This window comes from Lepisosteus platostomus, chromosome 10, assembly GCF_059453375.1.
Source record: "Lepisosteus platostomus isolate fLepPlt1 chromosome 10, fLepPlt1.hap1, whole genome shotgun sequence".
NCBI classification, from domain to species: Eukaryota; Metazoa; Chordata; class Actinopteri; order Semionotiformes; family Lepisosteidae; genus Lepisosteus; species Lepisosteus platostomus.
Genome location: NC_142620.1, coordinates 15,988,818 through 16,006,833, shown reverse-complemented (window position 1 = coordinate 16,006,833; position 18,016 = coordinate 15,988,818). Strand labels below are relative to the sequence as shown.

General features: G+C 35.5%; 1 protein-coding gene across 8 annotated transcripts in view; it reads left to right on the top strand.

Annotated features, from left to right (window-relative positions):
• LOC148653428 (ryanodine receptor 3) overlaps window positions 1–18,016 on the top strand; it is a 170,380-nt gene that overhangs the window by 85,069 nt on the left and 67,295 nt on the right. For all 8 annotated transcript variants that reach the window (XM_088648412.1, XM_088648413.1, XM_088648411.1 and 5 more), the window contains 16 exons: window positions 582–665; window positions 1,835–1,994; window positions 2,437–2,584; window positions 3,076–3,281; window positions 3,697–3,871; window positions 4,123–4,331; window positions 4,617–4,816; window positions 5,155–5,227; window positions 5,589–5,749; window positions 6,279–6,444; window positions 6,991–7,077; window positions 7,740–7,966; window positions 8,351–9,155; window positions 9,738–9,938; window positions 11,711–11,813; window positions 13,914–14,051. In XM_088648412.1, the coding sequence (XP_088504538.1) occupies window positions 582–665; window positions 1,835–1,994; window positions 2,437–2,584; window positions 3,076–3,281; window positions 3,697–3,871; window positions 4,123–4,331; window positions 4,617–4,816; window positions 5,155–5,227; window positions 5,589–5,749; window positions 6,279–6,444; window positions 6,991–7,077; window positions 7,740–7,966; window positions 8,351–9,155; window positions 9,738–9,938; window positions 11,711–11,813; window positions 13,914–14,051 (3,143 nt within the window). The remainder of the gene's footprint in view (window positions 1–581; window positions 666–1,834; window positions 1,995–2,436; window positions 2,585–3,075; window positions 3,282–3,696; window positions 3,872–4,122; window positions 4,332–4,616; window positions 4,817–5,154; window positions 5,228–5,588; window positions 5,750–6,278; window positions 6,445–6,990; window positions 7,078–7,739; window positions 7,967–8,350; window positions 9,156–9,737; window positions 9,939–11,710; window positions 11,814–13,913; window positions 14,052–18,016) is intronic.

Below are 18,016 nucleotides of genomic sequence, written 5' to 3'. Positions count from 1 at the left end.
GAAGCAGTCAGCTAGACATACAGCAGAATTCTAATATAAGCCATGAATGTAATGACCACCCATTATAATAGTAGCAGTTTACGTAGCATTAGGTGTATATTCTAAAACAATGGAGTATTTAAGCAGAAGTGAATAAGAATAGATTTGTACCAAGCTCTTACTTAGTAGTAGCTGGTATTCCAAATATCACATAATGCCATTCTTGTTCAGGAAGGATGGCATGTTGTCTCAAATAGTAAGTTTGGAGCAATTCATACAGCTGCATACTTGCAGATTTATTGTATCACATGGTCATGAAGAGAATCAGTAAGTCAAAGAGAATTTAAGATCATGATTATCTTGTTTTTGGTAGACTGCAGTGCTGGTTCTTAAAGGAGATGCATCATGGAAAACAACTCGGGCCCAAAATCCTGTTGCAGTCAAAACATACAGTACATTAGCTACTGTATGTGTTAAAAATGCATCAAGAAGCCTCTGGAAAGCATCTTGAATAAGCATATCCTTAGGCATTAATACTACTGTACAATATGGTTACATTTTACTGGTTAATTACTGCTTTCGTGTCTTATACCCTGCCATAGGACATTATTGGCTTTGGGATGCCATGTTGTTCAAGTAAATGTGAATGCAGAAGAAGATCTGAAAAAAATGAAACTTCCAAAGAAGTAAGTTTGTTTCCAAATAATTCATAATTGGTTTATTAGAAATACTTGTTTTGTATGAAAATGTGTCTCCACATTATTTCAGAGAAGTGTTATTTTTTCTTTTCTCATACTCCACTTTGACCCCTGTAACAGCACACAGGAGAGAAAAAAGAGCTATAAGTTAACTCCTCTGACTCGTTTACCTTTTAGCCCTCGTCAAAGGCCACACAGCCCCTTAATAGAGATTCAGTGCCAATTGTACTTCACTGACAACACCAAATGCCTGCAAGCACCCGGGAGGCCGCAGGGATCCCCAATGTCACTGAGAGTCAAGGGAGGCCTGTCTGACTAATATATATTAATAATAATAAAAGATTAATGAATCACAAAGCCAATGAAATATATATATATACAGTATGACCATTACCAAAATACAAACATGATCAACAATAATTTATTAGAAGATCTTCAGTAAGCCAAATATGATTGTCCTGATAAAGGCTTCTGTGCCAAACCAATGACAGTTTGTTAAAATTTATTTTGGACTATACAGTAGATTGTGCATCTAGATTGTCGACTTTTTATATTACCTTTTCTCCAGACAGCACTTTTGTGATTTTTGGGTGTCTGTTCTATTCTTCTCCTTTCATAGAGCTCCACCTTTCAATGCTGGATAATCCACACGGAAGCATGATATTTCAGACACTTTTCAACATTAAACCTGAGAAAGAACATTATCTATATATTTTAGAATCTGACTACTATTGATCAGTCAAATAGTGTCTTAGCTGTCAAATCTGTGATTGTTTTATTTTCCTGTACAAAACAGCTTTAAGCCAAGAGGTCTGATTAAGAATAGGGTGTCCTGCTACAGTACCTTTGTGTTTAACTCAATTAATATGTGTGCTATTGAGAATAAATAAAAAAATTGAAATATGTAGTAGCTGGGTCACACTGTGAATCCGTAGATCCATTCCCATTGCCCTTTTCATATTTTGACCTTTGGAAACTGCAAAAAAAAACGTTTGAAAAAGAAATGGTGATGCTTTGAAAAGCTTGTTTTTTCATGTCAGTTTTATATACTGTACAAATGATTTCATAATTATTGAAACCTCATGGTATACTAACTCAAGTTACGTGTAATTTTACTTGGAATCTGTAATTGAGAAATCTAATTGTTTTGTTTTAAGCTATATGATGTCAAATGGTTATAAACCTGCGCCACTGGATCTTTCTGAAGTAAAACTGATTCCTGCACAGGAAGTTCTAGTTGATAAACTTGCCGAAAATGCACATAATGTTTGGGCAAAAGACAGAATTAAACAAGGATGGACCTATGGCATTCAGCAGGTAGGAGAAAATATTCTTCTATAATAATTTGTAATGCTTTTTTGTGACACATATTGTACAGTAGCTCTCTTTTTCCCTTAAACTGTCTTTCTATAATTTTTATTATGATTCATGCTGACAATGCTTCATATCCCAAAGTACTGTATGAAGAATTATAAAAATAAATCTACAGGACAGCTCTTAACTTTGAACATTTTTACAGTGTTTGTTGTTTCGTTCCTTACAGGTATGTCACTACCACTTAAGTTTTCTGCAGAAGACTACACATACAGTATTACCTGTTTAATGAAACTTCTAGTTCTTTAGTAATTAGAAAGCAATCAATGAATAAGCTAATATTTAGGACTAAACCTCAGAAAAATCATTACTGAATGCCTCATTTTGACACAGTATTAGAAGAATATACCAGCTTTGAACTTGAATCATTTTTTTTTTCCAAAAGGATTTGAAGAGCAAAAGGAATCCTCGTTTGGTGCCATATGCTTTATTAGATGAGCGCACAAAGAAATCAAACCGAGACAGCCTCCGTGAGGCTATCCGGACACTTATAGGATATGGATATAACATTGAACCTCCTGACCAGGAAGGTGGTGAGTAGAGCTCGTATCAAAGACACAGTACAAGTAAAGTTTGACAATACAAAGCATATCAGTAGAAATTTTCTCTTTCTGTAGGTATGTTGGTTTGGCGAAGATATTGCAGATAACCTGACCTGTCAAATACTAGGTCAAATACCTGACCTACATCAAATACTATATACACCTCATCATTGAATACACACCAGTGGATATTGAAAGAGGCATTTCTGTACATAATGCTGTGTATGTTTTTCTGAAAACCTTAAAGAAATTAGTCTGTAGCATACTTGAATATTAACAAGGGAAATTCACTTCTTATGTACAGTAATATATTTTACTGGCATTGTAAGGTAAAATATACAGTAGGTGGCCTAACAATGTGCCTGGATGTTGTCCATTGACTCAAGGTGCAGTCTACTTTTAAAGTACATTATTATTTGTTTGGTGACCATGTTTTCTAACCCACATGTTTGTGTTTCATGATGTTGTTTTTTTCTTTGAAGCTGGCCAGACTGTGGAGAGGTTGAGCATCGATAAGATCCGTTTTTTCCGTGTGGAGAAGACTTATGCAGTGAAAACTGGAAAGTGGTACTTTGAGTTTGAGGCAGTCACTGGTGGAGATATGCGCGTTGGCTGGGCCAGGTCGGGCTGTAGGCCTGATATGGAGTTGGGTTTGGATGACCAAGCGTTTGTGTTTGATGGATTCAGAGTGAGTTCATAGATCATATATTTAGGTACAGCAGTTTGAGCCTTTGCAGGCTTTAGTTTTTTTTTTAATTTTCTCATCTTTATCTACTGGATAAGCCATTATATTTTTATTTTTTTAGGATGTTTACAATGGACAACTTTGAAGATAAAATGTTAAAATATATGCACACATTAGTTTTTTCTCACTTCATCATGTGGGCTTGTTTTCCCTTCTTAGACCTTGCATGCACGGTATGAGATGTAGCAGAGATGAGTAAGACTATAAAAAGAGTATGATTGTATCATAGCAGGATGTAGAGTAAATATTACCTGTGAAAAGTATCCAATAAAAGTGTCTTTGCGTAACATACATTTCTGTAATGTAAGACCACTAATTTATTGCACAGATCTGATGCCTATATGCGGTTGATTTTCAGGGACATCGTTTGCATCAGGGTAGTTGGTTTTTTGGTCGCAGCTGGCGTGCAGGGGATGTTGTTGGCTGCATGATTAATTTGGAAGACAAGTCCATGATCTTCACCCTAAATGGAGAAATCCTCATCACCAACAAAGGATCGGAGCTTTGCTTTGCTGATTTTGAAGTGGAAGATGGTGAGTACAGTATAGCATGGTAAAGCTGTGCTGTGTTGGTGCTGTATTTCATAAATCTCTGGGAGAAAATTGTGATTTCTCCCAGGAAATGAAAGGTATTTTTTAATTTTCTTTTTACTCATTGTGTTCACTCAGGAAAAGAAATATCTCATTCTTTGCTTTGCCGGGAAGTTTGATAAATGTGATGGTTTTGGGTTGATTCAAGAGTGAAATGAGAGTATTACGACTGAAAAATATTTGATTGTTTTCAGGTTTCATTCCAGTGTGTAGCCTGGGTCTCTCCCAGATTGGCCGCATGAACCTTGGCAAGGATGCTAGCACCTTTAAATACTACACAATGTGTGGTCTTCAAGAAGGCTTTGAGCCTTTTGCTGTCAATATGAACCGTGAAGTAACTATGTGGTTCAGTAAACGATTGCCTACTTTTGTCAACGTGCCAAAGAACCACCCCCACATTGAGGTAATTCAAAGATTTTAATTAGTTTTCTTTAAATGACATTTATGACTGCTTTCAGTTGTGTCCTGAAATGTTCTGTTAATTCTGTATCAGTTAATATACTTTTTAAAAATACATAAATTTTAACATAATGTAGAATGAAAATATTAACATCTGACTAAATTGTACCAATTACTTGCTAAATCCATGGAAGCATTTGTTTCAGTGTTTAGATAGAATTAGTGCTCTACAGAAAAAGGACCTGTTGTTCAGTGCCTTGACGTCTTTTCTTTCCTTCAAAATTTGCAGGCCACTAGAATCGACGGCACTGTTGACAGTCCACCATGTCTCAAAGTGACCCACAGAACTTTTGGAACCCAGAACAGTAATGCAGACATGGTCTATTGCCGCCTCAGCATGCCTGTCGAGTTCCATTCAACATTTAAAAACACGGGCGTTTCTGACGCTGAAGGAATGCATGACGATGAGTCCCTGAAAGCAAAGCAGAGGTGAGACCCGTTGAAGAAAACAATGTTAATGTTAAATTCAAGCAACATGTCACTGTGAAATAAAAATAAGCACTATGGACAATATTTACTTCCCTGTTCGGTATAATTACAGATTAATATCTACATTTATGTATTAAATGTGCATTGAAAAAATATTTTCTTTAATCTTTCATCATACTTTCATCAACACTTACTGAGCAGTTAATGAATATGCAGGAAGGCATCTTGCATCCTAAGGCATCCAAATAGCCATGTTCTGAATTCATATGCAATTCTGACTAACCTCTTGGAGAAAAGGTCTTTGTTAACTCAGATTGTTTTATTTTTCTTCTTTTTAGGTTTCCACTGAAATCCCAAAAACAAGTTGATGAAACCTCTGCAAGAAGGGCAGAATTTGGCAATATCACAATGGTAATTTGTTAGAATCCTTATTATTGATGATAACACTACTTGGTCTTTTACAAGCACCAATATTGATATCTGTACAAATCACAAAGTAAACATGTCAATACATTTAAAACAGAAAAACATGAATTGTTGTTATTTTACTCTCCTCTGCTTGCTTTGGACTTTAGTTTTATTTAGGATTAAGAAAAATATTATGCTACAGTATATACAGTGTACAGTATACGAAGAGGGATTTGTGTATCAATATTTGAAATCTCAGTGTTAATGATACAGTAGAAATCTATGAAGCACTAAATGCCATTGGTTTGTCATTCTTTCCTTTTATTGTCAGTGAGAAATTGTTTGGTTTTGCTTGGCTCTGCAGTATTACCATTCTGTGCGAATATTTGGAGGCCAGGACCCCTCCTGTGTGTGGGTGGGATGGGTCACACCTGACTACCATTACTACAGCCACAACTTTGACCTCAGCAGGAACCGCACTGTCACGGTAACGCTGGGAGACGAGAGGGGGCGAGTCCACGAGAGGTACAACAAACCCTCAATCTGAGGTCGCACTTCAGGCCTTGGGAAATATTCCTTTGTCTTATCGGTCGCCATTTGCTGCTGTCTTTCCATCCATCCAACATAAAAAATGAATTAACCATTTGATAAAAACAACTGTATTAGAATGGATCGCAAAGCCCACATTTTGAAATGCTTGCCATAGATATTAGTAAGGTGTCAAGGTGCAAGATGATCATTATGTGCACATGTACTGTAATCATTTTTTAGTCATGGAGTTTTCTATAGCGATCTGAATTGACTGTTGCTTTTATTCCATTGCACTGCTTTTACATCACACTGGAAGCTGAAGTGGTTAGTTCACACCTGATCGCTAAAGAAATCAAAACACAGTTAAGCAAAGGGACATACTGTAGTTTAAAAGACAGGGACAACATTAATAAGAGAAAAACAGCTGTTTTAATTTTAATTCATACTAAAGATTGCTTGTTTTCATTAACCACTGCACTTCTAGTTATGTGACAGATAAATCCCAGTTTTTATTTCCTTGCAGTGTTAAAAGAAGTAACTGTTACATGGTGTGGGGGGGAGATGTCATCAACACCTCCCACACATCCAGTCGCACAAATGTGGATCTAGAAATTGGATGTTTAATTGATCTGGCCACTGGCCTTGTGTCCTTTACTGCCAATGGAAAAGACATGGGAACTTCATACCAGGTAAATAAAAAAATATACATAGAAGTCCATAACATTACAATTTAAATCATTTTAAAATTATTTTTAAAATTCTTAAATGTAGATAGCATTATATTGGTAATTGACAGTTTTGATTAGAGAAAAGCAAAGTTCCTTAATTAGTAACATTTGTGTTTTGGGGGAAGTATGATTGTTAGGTTTTCTGTTGAGACTTACTGTATACATTGTGTTTTGCCTGCTGTATCATTGTAAATAAAACACTGCTGTCTTACTTTTAAATCTGGACTGAATTAAGTCCTAAGTAGTCGTTGATAAATGTTTGAGTGCCATTACTAATTACAGTAGTTAGCCAACTGACTACATAAAATATTATTGCAGTTTGAGTGCTAATTCAATAAAATGATGGGAATACCGGGAATATTCAGAGTGAAAACCATACAGCAAAACTACACTATATACAGTAATAAAATGTCTACATGTGGATCTTTGGTTAATGAAGACAATTCAGAAATACTATTGTGCTTTTCTTTCTGTATTCTGTATACAGTGCATTTGTTTTTTTTCCAGGTTGAGCCAAATACTAAGCTGTTCCCTGCAGTGTTCGTACGACCTACTAGCTCCAAACTGTTTCAGTTTGAACTTGGGAAAGTAAAGGTTGGTTCTTCAAAATAAGTGTTTCTGCAGTGTGTAATCACTGTTGAGAATACTGAGAGAAACTGAATTTCAACCTTTTGTAATTTGGATAATAAACTTTTTATACCCATAGATATTCCTACATTACCTGGACTGGTTGCAAAGATGTGACACGTTTTAAATAATAATCTCTTATACACCATAAATGTTTTATTTTGTAATAATCCATCCATTTTCGAACCACTTAATCCAATACGGTGTTGTGGGGGAACGGAAGCCTGTTCAGGCAAACAACGAGTGAATTGTGGGATACACCTGCATGGTGTATCAGTCCATCTCAGGGCACACACACTGAGACACTTATACCAGTGTGCCAAGAAGCCAGCTAACCTATCAGCATGTTTTTGGATCATGGGAGGAAACCAGAGCACCTGGTGGAAACCTATGTGAACATGGGGAGAACATACTGTACAAACCACTCAGACAGCACCCCAGGACCTGAACTAACCACTGTGCTATTGTTACTGTGACACAACTAGTGTCTTCAAGGGAAAAGACATTATAGAATAAACCAAACTAAAAATTGTTTGAAAATTAACTGTAAAGCATGGTTGTGAATTTTTGGAGAACCATGTCGGTTTTACTTTACATTTCCCGTTAATTTGTTTTCTGTGCTGTTATAGAACTTCATGCCACTGTCCTCAGCCATATTTAAGAGCGAGCACAAGAACCCCATCCCACAGTGTCCACCCCGCCTGGACATACAGACCATCACCCCTGTGCTGTGGAGCCGGATGCCCAACACCTTTCTGAAGGTGGAGACGGCACGGGTCAGTGAGCGACATGGCTGGGTGGTTCAATGCCTTGAGCCCTTGCAGATGCAGGCAGTGCACATCCCAGAGGAAAACAGGTCAGTGTCCTCTTACAATACTTGCAAGTAGGTCCATAATTTCATTTGATCTATTTTGTATAGTGTTCCTTATAGTTTTATTGAAGAGGCTGTCAATAGTTTGATATTTTCACCATAATTCACATAATTTATATATTGCTTCAACAAATTTATAAAAAAAATATTTACAACTTTTTCCTTGTTAAATAGGTTCTAATAGTCTGACCGGCATTAGAATGCATGCAATGAAAATTGCATTTTTAATGCCTCTGAGTACAGTTTGTGTTTATTGGCATCTGTGAATCAGCAAATAAAAAGACTACTTTTCAGTCTCGGTCAGACTTAGTTTTTGATGGTTTTTGTTTTCTGCTGTATATAAAGCTTGTAGTTCATCTTTTAATTTAGATGTGTGGACATTTTGGAACTTTCTGAACAAGAGGATTTGAGGATGTTCCATTACCATACCCTCAGACTCTACTGTGCTCTTTGTGCGTTGGGCAACAACCGCGTGGCACATGCTCTCTGTAGTCATGTGGACCAGTCTCAGCTCCTTTACACTATCGACAACCAGTATCTGTCAGGCAAGCTGAGAGAGGGCTTCTACGACCTGCTCATCAGCATGCACCTTGAGACTGCCAAGGAAGCCAGGCTAATGATGAACAACGAGTTCATCATTCCCATCACGGATGAAACCAGGAGCATCCGGCTGTTCCCGGATGAATCCAAAAAGCACTCCCTCCCCGGGGTTGGTCTTTCCACCTCCCTCAAGCCGCGGCTCAACTTCTCTCCCCCATGCTTGATCACCACCAAAGGAGAGCAGCAGCTGCACAGCCCGCAGATCCCACTGGATATCCTGAAGGAGAAAGCCATCAGCATGCTGACAGAGGCTGTGCAGGGAGGGGGGCATCACATCCGGGATCCTGTGGGGGGCAGTGTGGAGTTCCAGTTCGTGCCCATCCTGAAGCTGATTGGAACCCTGCTGATCATGGGGGTGCTCAGCAACGACAATGTTAAACAGATCCTGCTGCTCATTGACCCCAACGTCTTTGGGGAACGGAAGGAGGAAGAGCCGGAGGAGGCCAAGGAGAAGGAAGAAGTGACCAGCAATGAAGAGAAGGCTGTGGAGGCCGGGGAGGAAGAGGCCAAAGACTCCAAGCAACCCATGAAGGGTCTGTTGGAGAAGAGGCTACCTGAGTCTGTCAAGCGACAGGTAAAAATGAATGGAATATTATACATTGCTGGCTGAAGGATACATTTTAGCAAACCTTATTATATGCATTAGTTAATTCTGGGCTTCTTTTATCAACTGTTCAAATTAAACTATTTTAGTGGTTAATGTTTTGTGAGTACTGTAGGAATCTAGGAATCTTCCTTGGTAATTTCCCTTATCTTCTGTGATTTTTTCAGTTCACAACAGTTGAACAGTATCTCGAAGAGAGATCTAAGACTTGTATTTAAGAAAAGCAAACGCTTCAATGGGATTAACGTTCAAAACGATCCAAATATTATAATATTGTACAGTAATATAAAAAATTATGGAACCTCTCTTGTTTTTAAAAATTGCTCGTGAAAAAAAAAACTTTTCCCTATGTTTGTAAAAGCATACATGTAAATACAGGGTATGTAATATTTATAATATATGAGTAACTTTATAATAATATGAATATTATTTGGCCTTGTAACCTTAACTTAGGCATGAATTACTGATTGGATTTGAATAATTCATGGAACATAAAAAACATGACCGGAACTGAATCCTACGGTTTATAAGTGCTTTCTTGCTGTTTTCTAGATGTGTGAGCTCCTTCATTACTTTTGTGACTGTGAGCTGCGAAACAGGATCGAGGCCATTGTGTCTTTCTCAGACAGTTATGTGTCGAAGCTGCAGCAAAATCAGAAATTTAGGTACAATGAGCTGATGCAGGCCCTCAACATGTCTGCTGCAGTGACTGCCAAAAAGACCAGGGAATTCCGTTCGCCCCCACAGGAGCAGGTAACACCACTTCTGAAATTTGAATATAATAAGAATATAATCAGTTATTCTACCCCAAGACTGAAGTTCCATACTACAAAATTACGACTAGTTCTCGGTCCTTCAGGAGGTTCAAGAGATAGGATATATACAGTATTGTCCCCAATATTATAAGTTATAGAATTTTGTGCTGTTATAAAAATGCATTGATACACTTATAGCTACTGTCTGCAATGTCATACTGTGTACTGATCTCTAGCTTCTAAAGCTGTAGTGCAAATACAGTACATGTACAGTATATGCATTTTAATGCAAGAAGCTTGAAGACCAGTTGAGAAAAAGCACTTACCTTTTTTTGTACAATAAAGTAAAATCTGAAGACTGGGCAAGTGTTTACTCTGTTTCTTGACTCAAACCAAGACATTTTGATAACTTCAGCAAGATGTACCAGCTTTCATTGATAATAAAATATTAAAGTATTACAGGATGACTATTTCTCATTAGGTTTAATGCAGTTAGTATTTAATTGACATTTAGAAATGTTGCCTGTTTCCTTAGAACCTAATTCATTAAGTGAGTTCGCGTAACAGTGACATTAACTTGTTTTGCCCATTATGCTTGTATAAAATATTAAAGACTGAGAATAGAGTCAGCTTTTTGTCACAGAATTCTGTACCACTGACTCAATGCTATGAAGAAGGAAATAGAACATGAGTGTGTATCCTTAGGTAGTCATGAGTAATTGATTTATGGTTTCTAGGTCCTATTACAATAAGCCCTTAATTATAATAAAAAATGTGATACTTTGTGATAAAAAACACACTCAGTATTGAGTATGAGAAGAAAAATTGTCAGAAGTAAACCAAGTGTTTTTGGAATGGTAATGGACTACTACAATAGAAGTTTTTCATTATATCTTTAAGGACCCTTGGTCTCCATGACTTGCTTACAGCTACGGGTGTCAATGTGTGTATCCAGTCAGCATTTGTGCACAGTAATGCTGCGTTCTTTTTCTTGCTGATTTTATATCCTGGGGTAGACGTCTCTACCCCTTGTATGCTTGGGTATTTTCAGGGGGCCAGCAGAGACCACTCTCATCACCATTGTACAGTGAGGGTAATATGATGCCTTAATCTTGGATTCATTTATTCAGTTTCTCATAGCTTCACCATAGGTTCTTTTATTCACTCTAGCGTGATGTTTACAAAATCGCTGAAACCATATGGCCACAGCATTTCAAATTCAGTTTCATGTGCTTGGCCAATGTATTGGCAGCAGATCACAATTCAGCACAGACATCCCTTTTGTGGACAAAACTTCCCTTTATCAGAGTTTGTTCATGAAATCAGAAGTCTTTTAAAGGGTTTATTTATTATTTTATTTTGTTAAAGGGTATTGTTGTTTCGTTCAATTAAAATCGCTATGTAGTGATTTGTATTGTAAAACACTTGCTGAGCAATAATAGTGAATGACATACCTTCTTATTCAGACTATTCAAGTAAGCTTTCATCATCTTGGTCTAATTTTATCCTGCCACACTGCTGTTCTAGTATTTCAATTAATATGTACATGAAATGTGATTTTCAGTGGCAATAAATGAAATTATGCTGATGCATTTATAGTTTAAAGTTGGTGGATGTTTTTGGTTTATGCATCCATGCTTACTGCAGAAAACCTGACTTTAATGTTGTAGCCTGTTGAAACATTTATTATTCAGCAAGTGGTTTGTGCACAAGCATACTGTAGTATAAAGTTTGTGAACAGTAACACTTTAGCTCACTTCTGTCTTGTAGATTAACATGCTTCTGCAGTTCAGTGCTGGGGATGACTGCCCCTGTCCAGAAGAAATTCGAGAGGAACTGTATGACTTCCACGATGACCTTCTATTGCACTGCGGTATGACATAACTTGAGCTTTAAATCTTTATTTAAAAATGTATGTAGTAGAATCCATTGGGAAATGTAATATTATTCAGATCTACCTTTCATCAATTACTGTAGGTCTCCTTTACCTCTTAGGTTTTTGAGAGCAGTCAGTATTTCTCAATAGATTAAGTGAAAAAGATATGATTGTACTGTGAGTACTAACTGTAAGGCAGAGTAAGATCCTCCTGTGCCAAATAATTCTTTTGAATTTCTCAAAATTTCTCCTTAGCTTTAGTTATCTGACACCTTTGTTCAACGTAGTCAGTGGAGCAAGTTGTGTATCTGACAAATCTTCAGTAATTTCAAGTTATATGACTGTAATCTTTAAAGTGCAAAAGTGTGAAAACTGTGCATATATGATATGAGACACAGAAGTAACAGTGATAAATTACACATTCTGAAATCAGAATCTGAACAGGGTTTGCAGCTGCGTCAGAAGGTTATTAGAGATGGAGCAGTCCTGATGCTTCTAGGTATCTTATACTGTCACAGGTACAGTATATGAGAGGGTAGAACGAATGAAGACTGGTTCCGTTAAAAAAAATGAAAAGCCCCGTAACAGGCAATGACTTTATTTTAAAATGTAGTAACTACACTCATTTCATTTTGGGAAAAAAGTTTAATTATATTTTTTGTCATGGAGTGATAGCTTGTATATCACTGATTCCTAATTTACTTAGCTCTCAAGATAATTTTATAAAGTATAAACAGCCCCTCACACATTTGCATATATACAGTAGTTGGATTTTTGTTACTGAGTGTGTGTGTGTCTCTAGGACCAAGACTGGGAACCCCTGATCTATGTAAAGTTAGTTCATTAATAAAAGCTTGGGGTTCTGAGTTTTCAGTCATTATAATGATGTGTTTAGGACCCAATTTACTATAATTGAAATAAATACAAATAGCAATCCAGAAACATATTTCATGTGCTATAGAACTGCAAATCAGGTTCAGTTTTTAAAGATTAAAACAGCTTTTTTTAATATAAAAATTAATATATTTTTACTGTTATTCCATTTTTCTTGGTGCTTTTACTCAGCTTCTTAAATGTTGTAATCTGTTTCCTCATCAAAGGGGAAACAAGATGTCTTCAGAAACAGGAATTACTGGTAGACATTAACTCACAATGTATCTACTTATCTATTTTAAAATAAATGATATGAATGGAAGTAATGCACCTTAATACTTCTGTGAACTAAAGAAGCTTATAATTCTTTATATCTCAGAGTGTTGAGTGTTAACAAGAGTAGAATTTTAAAGAAGAGAAATGTTAGTTTCTCTGCCAGAACAACTAATGGCCTCAGTATTTAACTTTGCTGATTATGCGTAATTCCAGTTGATATATTATTAAATAATTATAAAGACATAGGCCAAGGGGGAACAGTGCTGTTAATGTTTTAAAAGCAAAGGATTCATATATGCATCATTTATTTATTAGCTGTTTTACAAGATCAGTGATTCTGGGAACATGGGTTCAAATCTGAGGGAATATACAGTACAGTGTGCATAGTTCATACATTCAGTCCATGTACTTTTAATGAGCATCACCACTGTTTGTATATTTAGATGATACCTCATTTTTCTGTTTTCATCTTTAATTAAATAAGTAATACGTTTAACCATTTTTTACTCTTTTCTTCCATAAAAAATGCATGTTCATTAATATTGTCTGTATTGCTCTTTTATCATTTAAAATTTTAAAATTTTAGTGAATGACCTGTTCTTGTTCATTTCTTGTTCTGATTAAATATTGCTTTGAAACAATAAAAACTGAATAATTTGGAAACTAGTATGTGTTATATCAGATACAGGAACATTTTCTAATGCACTGTTGTGCCAGCACCTTGTTTATTGTTTATTGTGTCTTAAGATTTTCGTGGAGTAGTATTTTGAATACAAGAAATTCCCAGTAAACTCTTTCTTGAAAGGAACAAATGTATAGTACAGTTACATGTACAGTATGTGCAGTTACTGTACTGTATATGTATTGTAAATAGTCTTGTTCGCATATGGGTAATTAGTAGAGTTGAAAAAAGTGAAGATCAGGTCTCTGCTCCGGCTCGTCCCACAGGAATCCCGATAGAAGAGGAAGAGGAGGAGGCGCAGGACACATCAATCAAAGGCCGGCTCCTCTCCCTCGTTTACAAAATAAAAGGAGCCCCCCAAAAGCAAGAGGCGGAGCCCACTGAGGAAACACAATCTGCGCCCTGTAAGTCTGTACAACCTTCAATAACTTTCAGTTAAAGGAACAGAGTAACAACTCAATCTTCATTTTGCAAAACATCAGGAGAGTTTAATGTTGGAGTAGATTTTTTCTTTCCGAACAGTTTTTTGTAGTTTTCTATTTACAGTAGTCTCTAAAACAATGTTGTAATGCCTATGATCTCCTAATGTTATATATTACAGTATATCAGTGTATATTTGAGATGAGTCCTGTTCTAGGATTTCGCTAATATACAGTACATATTTGCTTGACTTCGGGTTTAAAGAAAGCAATTTGTTTTCTTACTGTATATTGACCTATTGACATTTTAGATGGCTTGCCACATAACTAGTACTTACTCAGGGAATCTTGCTGGTCAATTGCAAGTTTGTACAGCATGTGACTATGAATAATAAACATTATGACTCCAAAAACAACACTATCGACACTAATTGTCAATGTTTTCTTAGTGTAATGTTTGAGACTTATGTTGATGATATTTAAGCAGTAATCTCTTTTTAATTCAATTAATAAATATAAACCTAAGAATCAAAATAAACTTGTCACTCTCCTTAGGCATGTATGTTTTTAGTAAAATAAATTATACAGATTTTGGATATTGCTTTAGTATTTTTGGCATCAATTGAATTAATTGCTAATGACTGACCACGATAGACTCAGGTGACTTTAAATGTTGCAGTAGAGGTAAATTGTGTTTGTTGGCTTAACCAATAATTTAAATTGTTGTTTTATTTTTGGAAACTTAACATCTCTTGTCAGTAGAGACATAATCTGAGTGAGATACAGACAATTAAAACTTCTTCCTGTCTGTTCTCATCTCTTGAGTGGGTTGACGGTATGTCTGTTGTAAATGTTGTTTTATTAGTTTCAGTGTATAGGACTCCTTCTGATGGTACAGATGAATGATGGTAAAGCTGAAGCAAAGATAATTGGAAATGTCATTGTACATCCTGCATAGGCTTCAGAATCTCTTCTGGCAGATTGACAGATTACCACAGTCTGATTCACCTGTGGGTATGCTCTCAGATGTATTTTAAGAACCTCGCTGGGATTACGTGATCGGTACTTGTTCAGTACTCAGTGGTTGCCTTACAGTAAGACTACATGATATTGTGTTAGGACTCAATGTACAATTACTGGTTTTGATTCCAAGTAAAATTAAAAAAATTAAAAATTAAAAAAAGGTACAGTTTCAATTCTGTAACAGCACAGTTAAAGTGATTGATGTTGAAGCTTAGAAGTACTGTATATATTACAGTTAGCCAACACCAATTGCTTCATTCCCTGCTTTAAATATTTTTTCTAGACCTTAATTTTTCTAGTATATTTTTGCAGTATATTTTTAAACACTAGGAGTTTAGAAAGTGGTAAAAATTAAGTTCTTTCTTAAAAGAAAAATACACATTGCTCATCACAGTGGACATCACAAACACTGAAGTATTTTATATTATTCATAAAATCCCACTGAATATCTTTCAAAATAATTTTTAAAATCTTGTAGTAATACTGTGATGCAGCATAATATATATTATATATTACATAATATAAGAGTTTGCATTTGAGTAAAGTGCTTTATATATTGTACACATACAGAAGCCACAGCCTCATCTTCATCTGTTTTTAAAAGCTAAAGTGAGAAAAAAGAACCTCTATTTCCCAATACCAGTATTTCTTTATATGCTTGTCTTATACTGAACATCAAGTTAGAGGCTTCAAAGCAAAAACAATGCTGTAAAGACCTTCGCCAATTCTAGTGATACTCATTACAAAAGTGCACAATGTGATGTAATAAGATTACTAATAAATAACAAGGATACAATTAGGATTATTTAAAAAAACTTCTGAGAAATGTGCTACTTATTATCAAGGTATTTGTGAAGCAAACAATCATGAAAAATACATTTTTGAAAGGTGTGCTTGGGGGCTATAGTTTGGAAAAATGTACCATCTCTATAATACTATTTGCTAAAATAAAATTATTTGTTCATAATTTGTTATGTATGTATTGCTCTAGATTCCACAAGAATGAAGAAATTAGTTGTGGATAAGAAACAATAAAGGTTACAATAGTAACAGTGGTCTTGAAGAGAGACGGAAACAGTGATATATTAAGAGTTCCAGCGAACAGTTATGTTTCAAAATGCCAAGAAATTCCAAATTACATATTAAACATCCTTTTTAGATTGTAGTTATCTGCTAATGACCTCCCAATCTTTTTCCAGTGATTTTCTGTGTAATCCACTATTAATATAGTAACTATTAATCAACTATTAATATAGTATTTTAGTGTTATTGTTACTTCTATAGTAATTTAGTGTTAGTGATGGTTTTTGGACACATTATGATGTATAATGTACAGTATAATGTTCTGGCTTTTCTTAACAAGACGGTTTCTGCTGTAGAAACCTTCTATGCAAACTTCAGTAGCAAACCATGCTCTGAAGCATGTTGTTTGTATATTATACAGATTAAGATGCTATAGTGCTTCTAGGTTGGTACAATAATTGAAAGTTTACAGACATTTTTCTGAACACATTACATCTCAGTACATAATTGGAAGTTATGAATTTCAAAGGTTTGCAAGCTCAGTATTTGTATCCAGTCTTCATGCAGAGCTATTCTGCGTAAGGAACTGAGTAATACTACACATCTTTCAAATGAAACCAAGCACTTTTAGATGTCCTTTATTATAGAAAATTCAGTGCAAGCCCACATTCTTTGACAATTTTGGGAAAATGTCCATCTTAGGATTTTCAGAAAATTTCAGGGGTATCTTACTTTTTAAATAAGCTATACAGTATGGCTTAAATGAGCTCAGGTCAACTGTTCTGCTTGTTTAGCTCTACAAACGTTTTGTATTCACTATGAAAATGTTATATATTTGATTTTAATTTTACAGTGTTTCGCACAGTGTTACACTATTTAGAATAGTGTAATTTGGTGGATTTGTTATTTATGTTTCTCATTCAGGATATTGTTGGTAATGGAATGAAAAATAGAAACTGTCAAGGCTGTGTTTTTGCACAGACAGGCAATAAAGGAGAGACTAAACAATTTACAGTGGAAGGCAGCTTTATCGCTTTTGAAGTCAGGATGCTGTCACCTTTTAAGTGCTGGTATGTGATCAATATGTGGGTTCCCTGTGGCATTACATTCATAGGTTACACAACTGTTTCTTGTTAGTGCTACAAGAAAGGTACTTCTTTTTACGTTGCACACTACAGTACATTCCCTTTTCAACCAAAGTAACAGAGAAAAACATCCTCCTCTTGGATCTGTTACATGTTATGTTCATGATTTTCTCTACATAGAACAGTTGTTGTAGATCATATGATCAGACATTTTAGGATATATACTGTACTGTAAATGATGCACAGCTTCTGAAGAAAATTCTGTAATCAAAATGGTGCCATGATAGACCAAGCAGAGGGTGATGAATACAAAATCCCTCTTTGTACAGAATAATTGGACATCTTATTTTAATTAATGGACATTGTGTGTTTTATTGTTCATAGCTTTTGATTAATTTAAAAATATACTGTGAAAATTCAGAATGCCAAACTTGAAATGTGTGTCCTTCATGATATAGTCAAGTATAAAAAAACCTTTATACTTTTTTATAACATATATTTGTTTTACTTTTTTTGTAACAGTATTACAAATATTATTGTTAAGTGGTAGTAACATTAAAGGAAAGCATGCACTAAGAGGATCATCTCAATACTCCCATGCATTTAATAATCCAATGTAACTTTGAAATGGAGTATGAAATTTACTACTGAAACGATAACAAGCTTCCTGACAGTTCTGGGAATTGACTATATAGTCCACCAGGTTTCCTAATGGACCCTGTGTCTCTTAGCTTAACAAAACTGATCATAGTTTCTTCCTGAGTCACTTGTAATATGCCTTTACACCAAAAGATGAAACTCAAAGGCAAATGTTTCTGA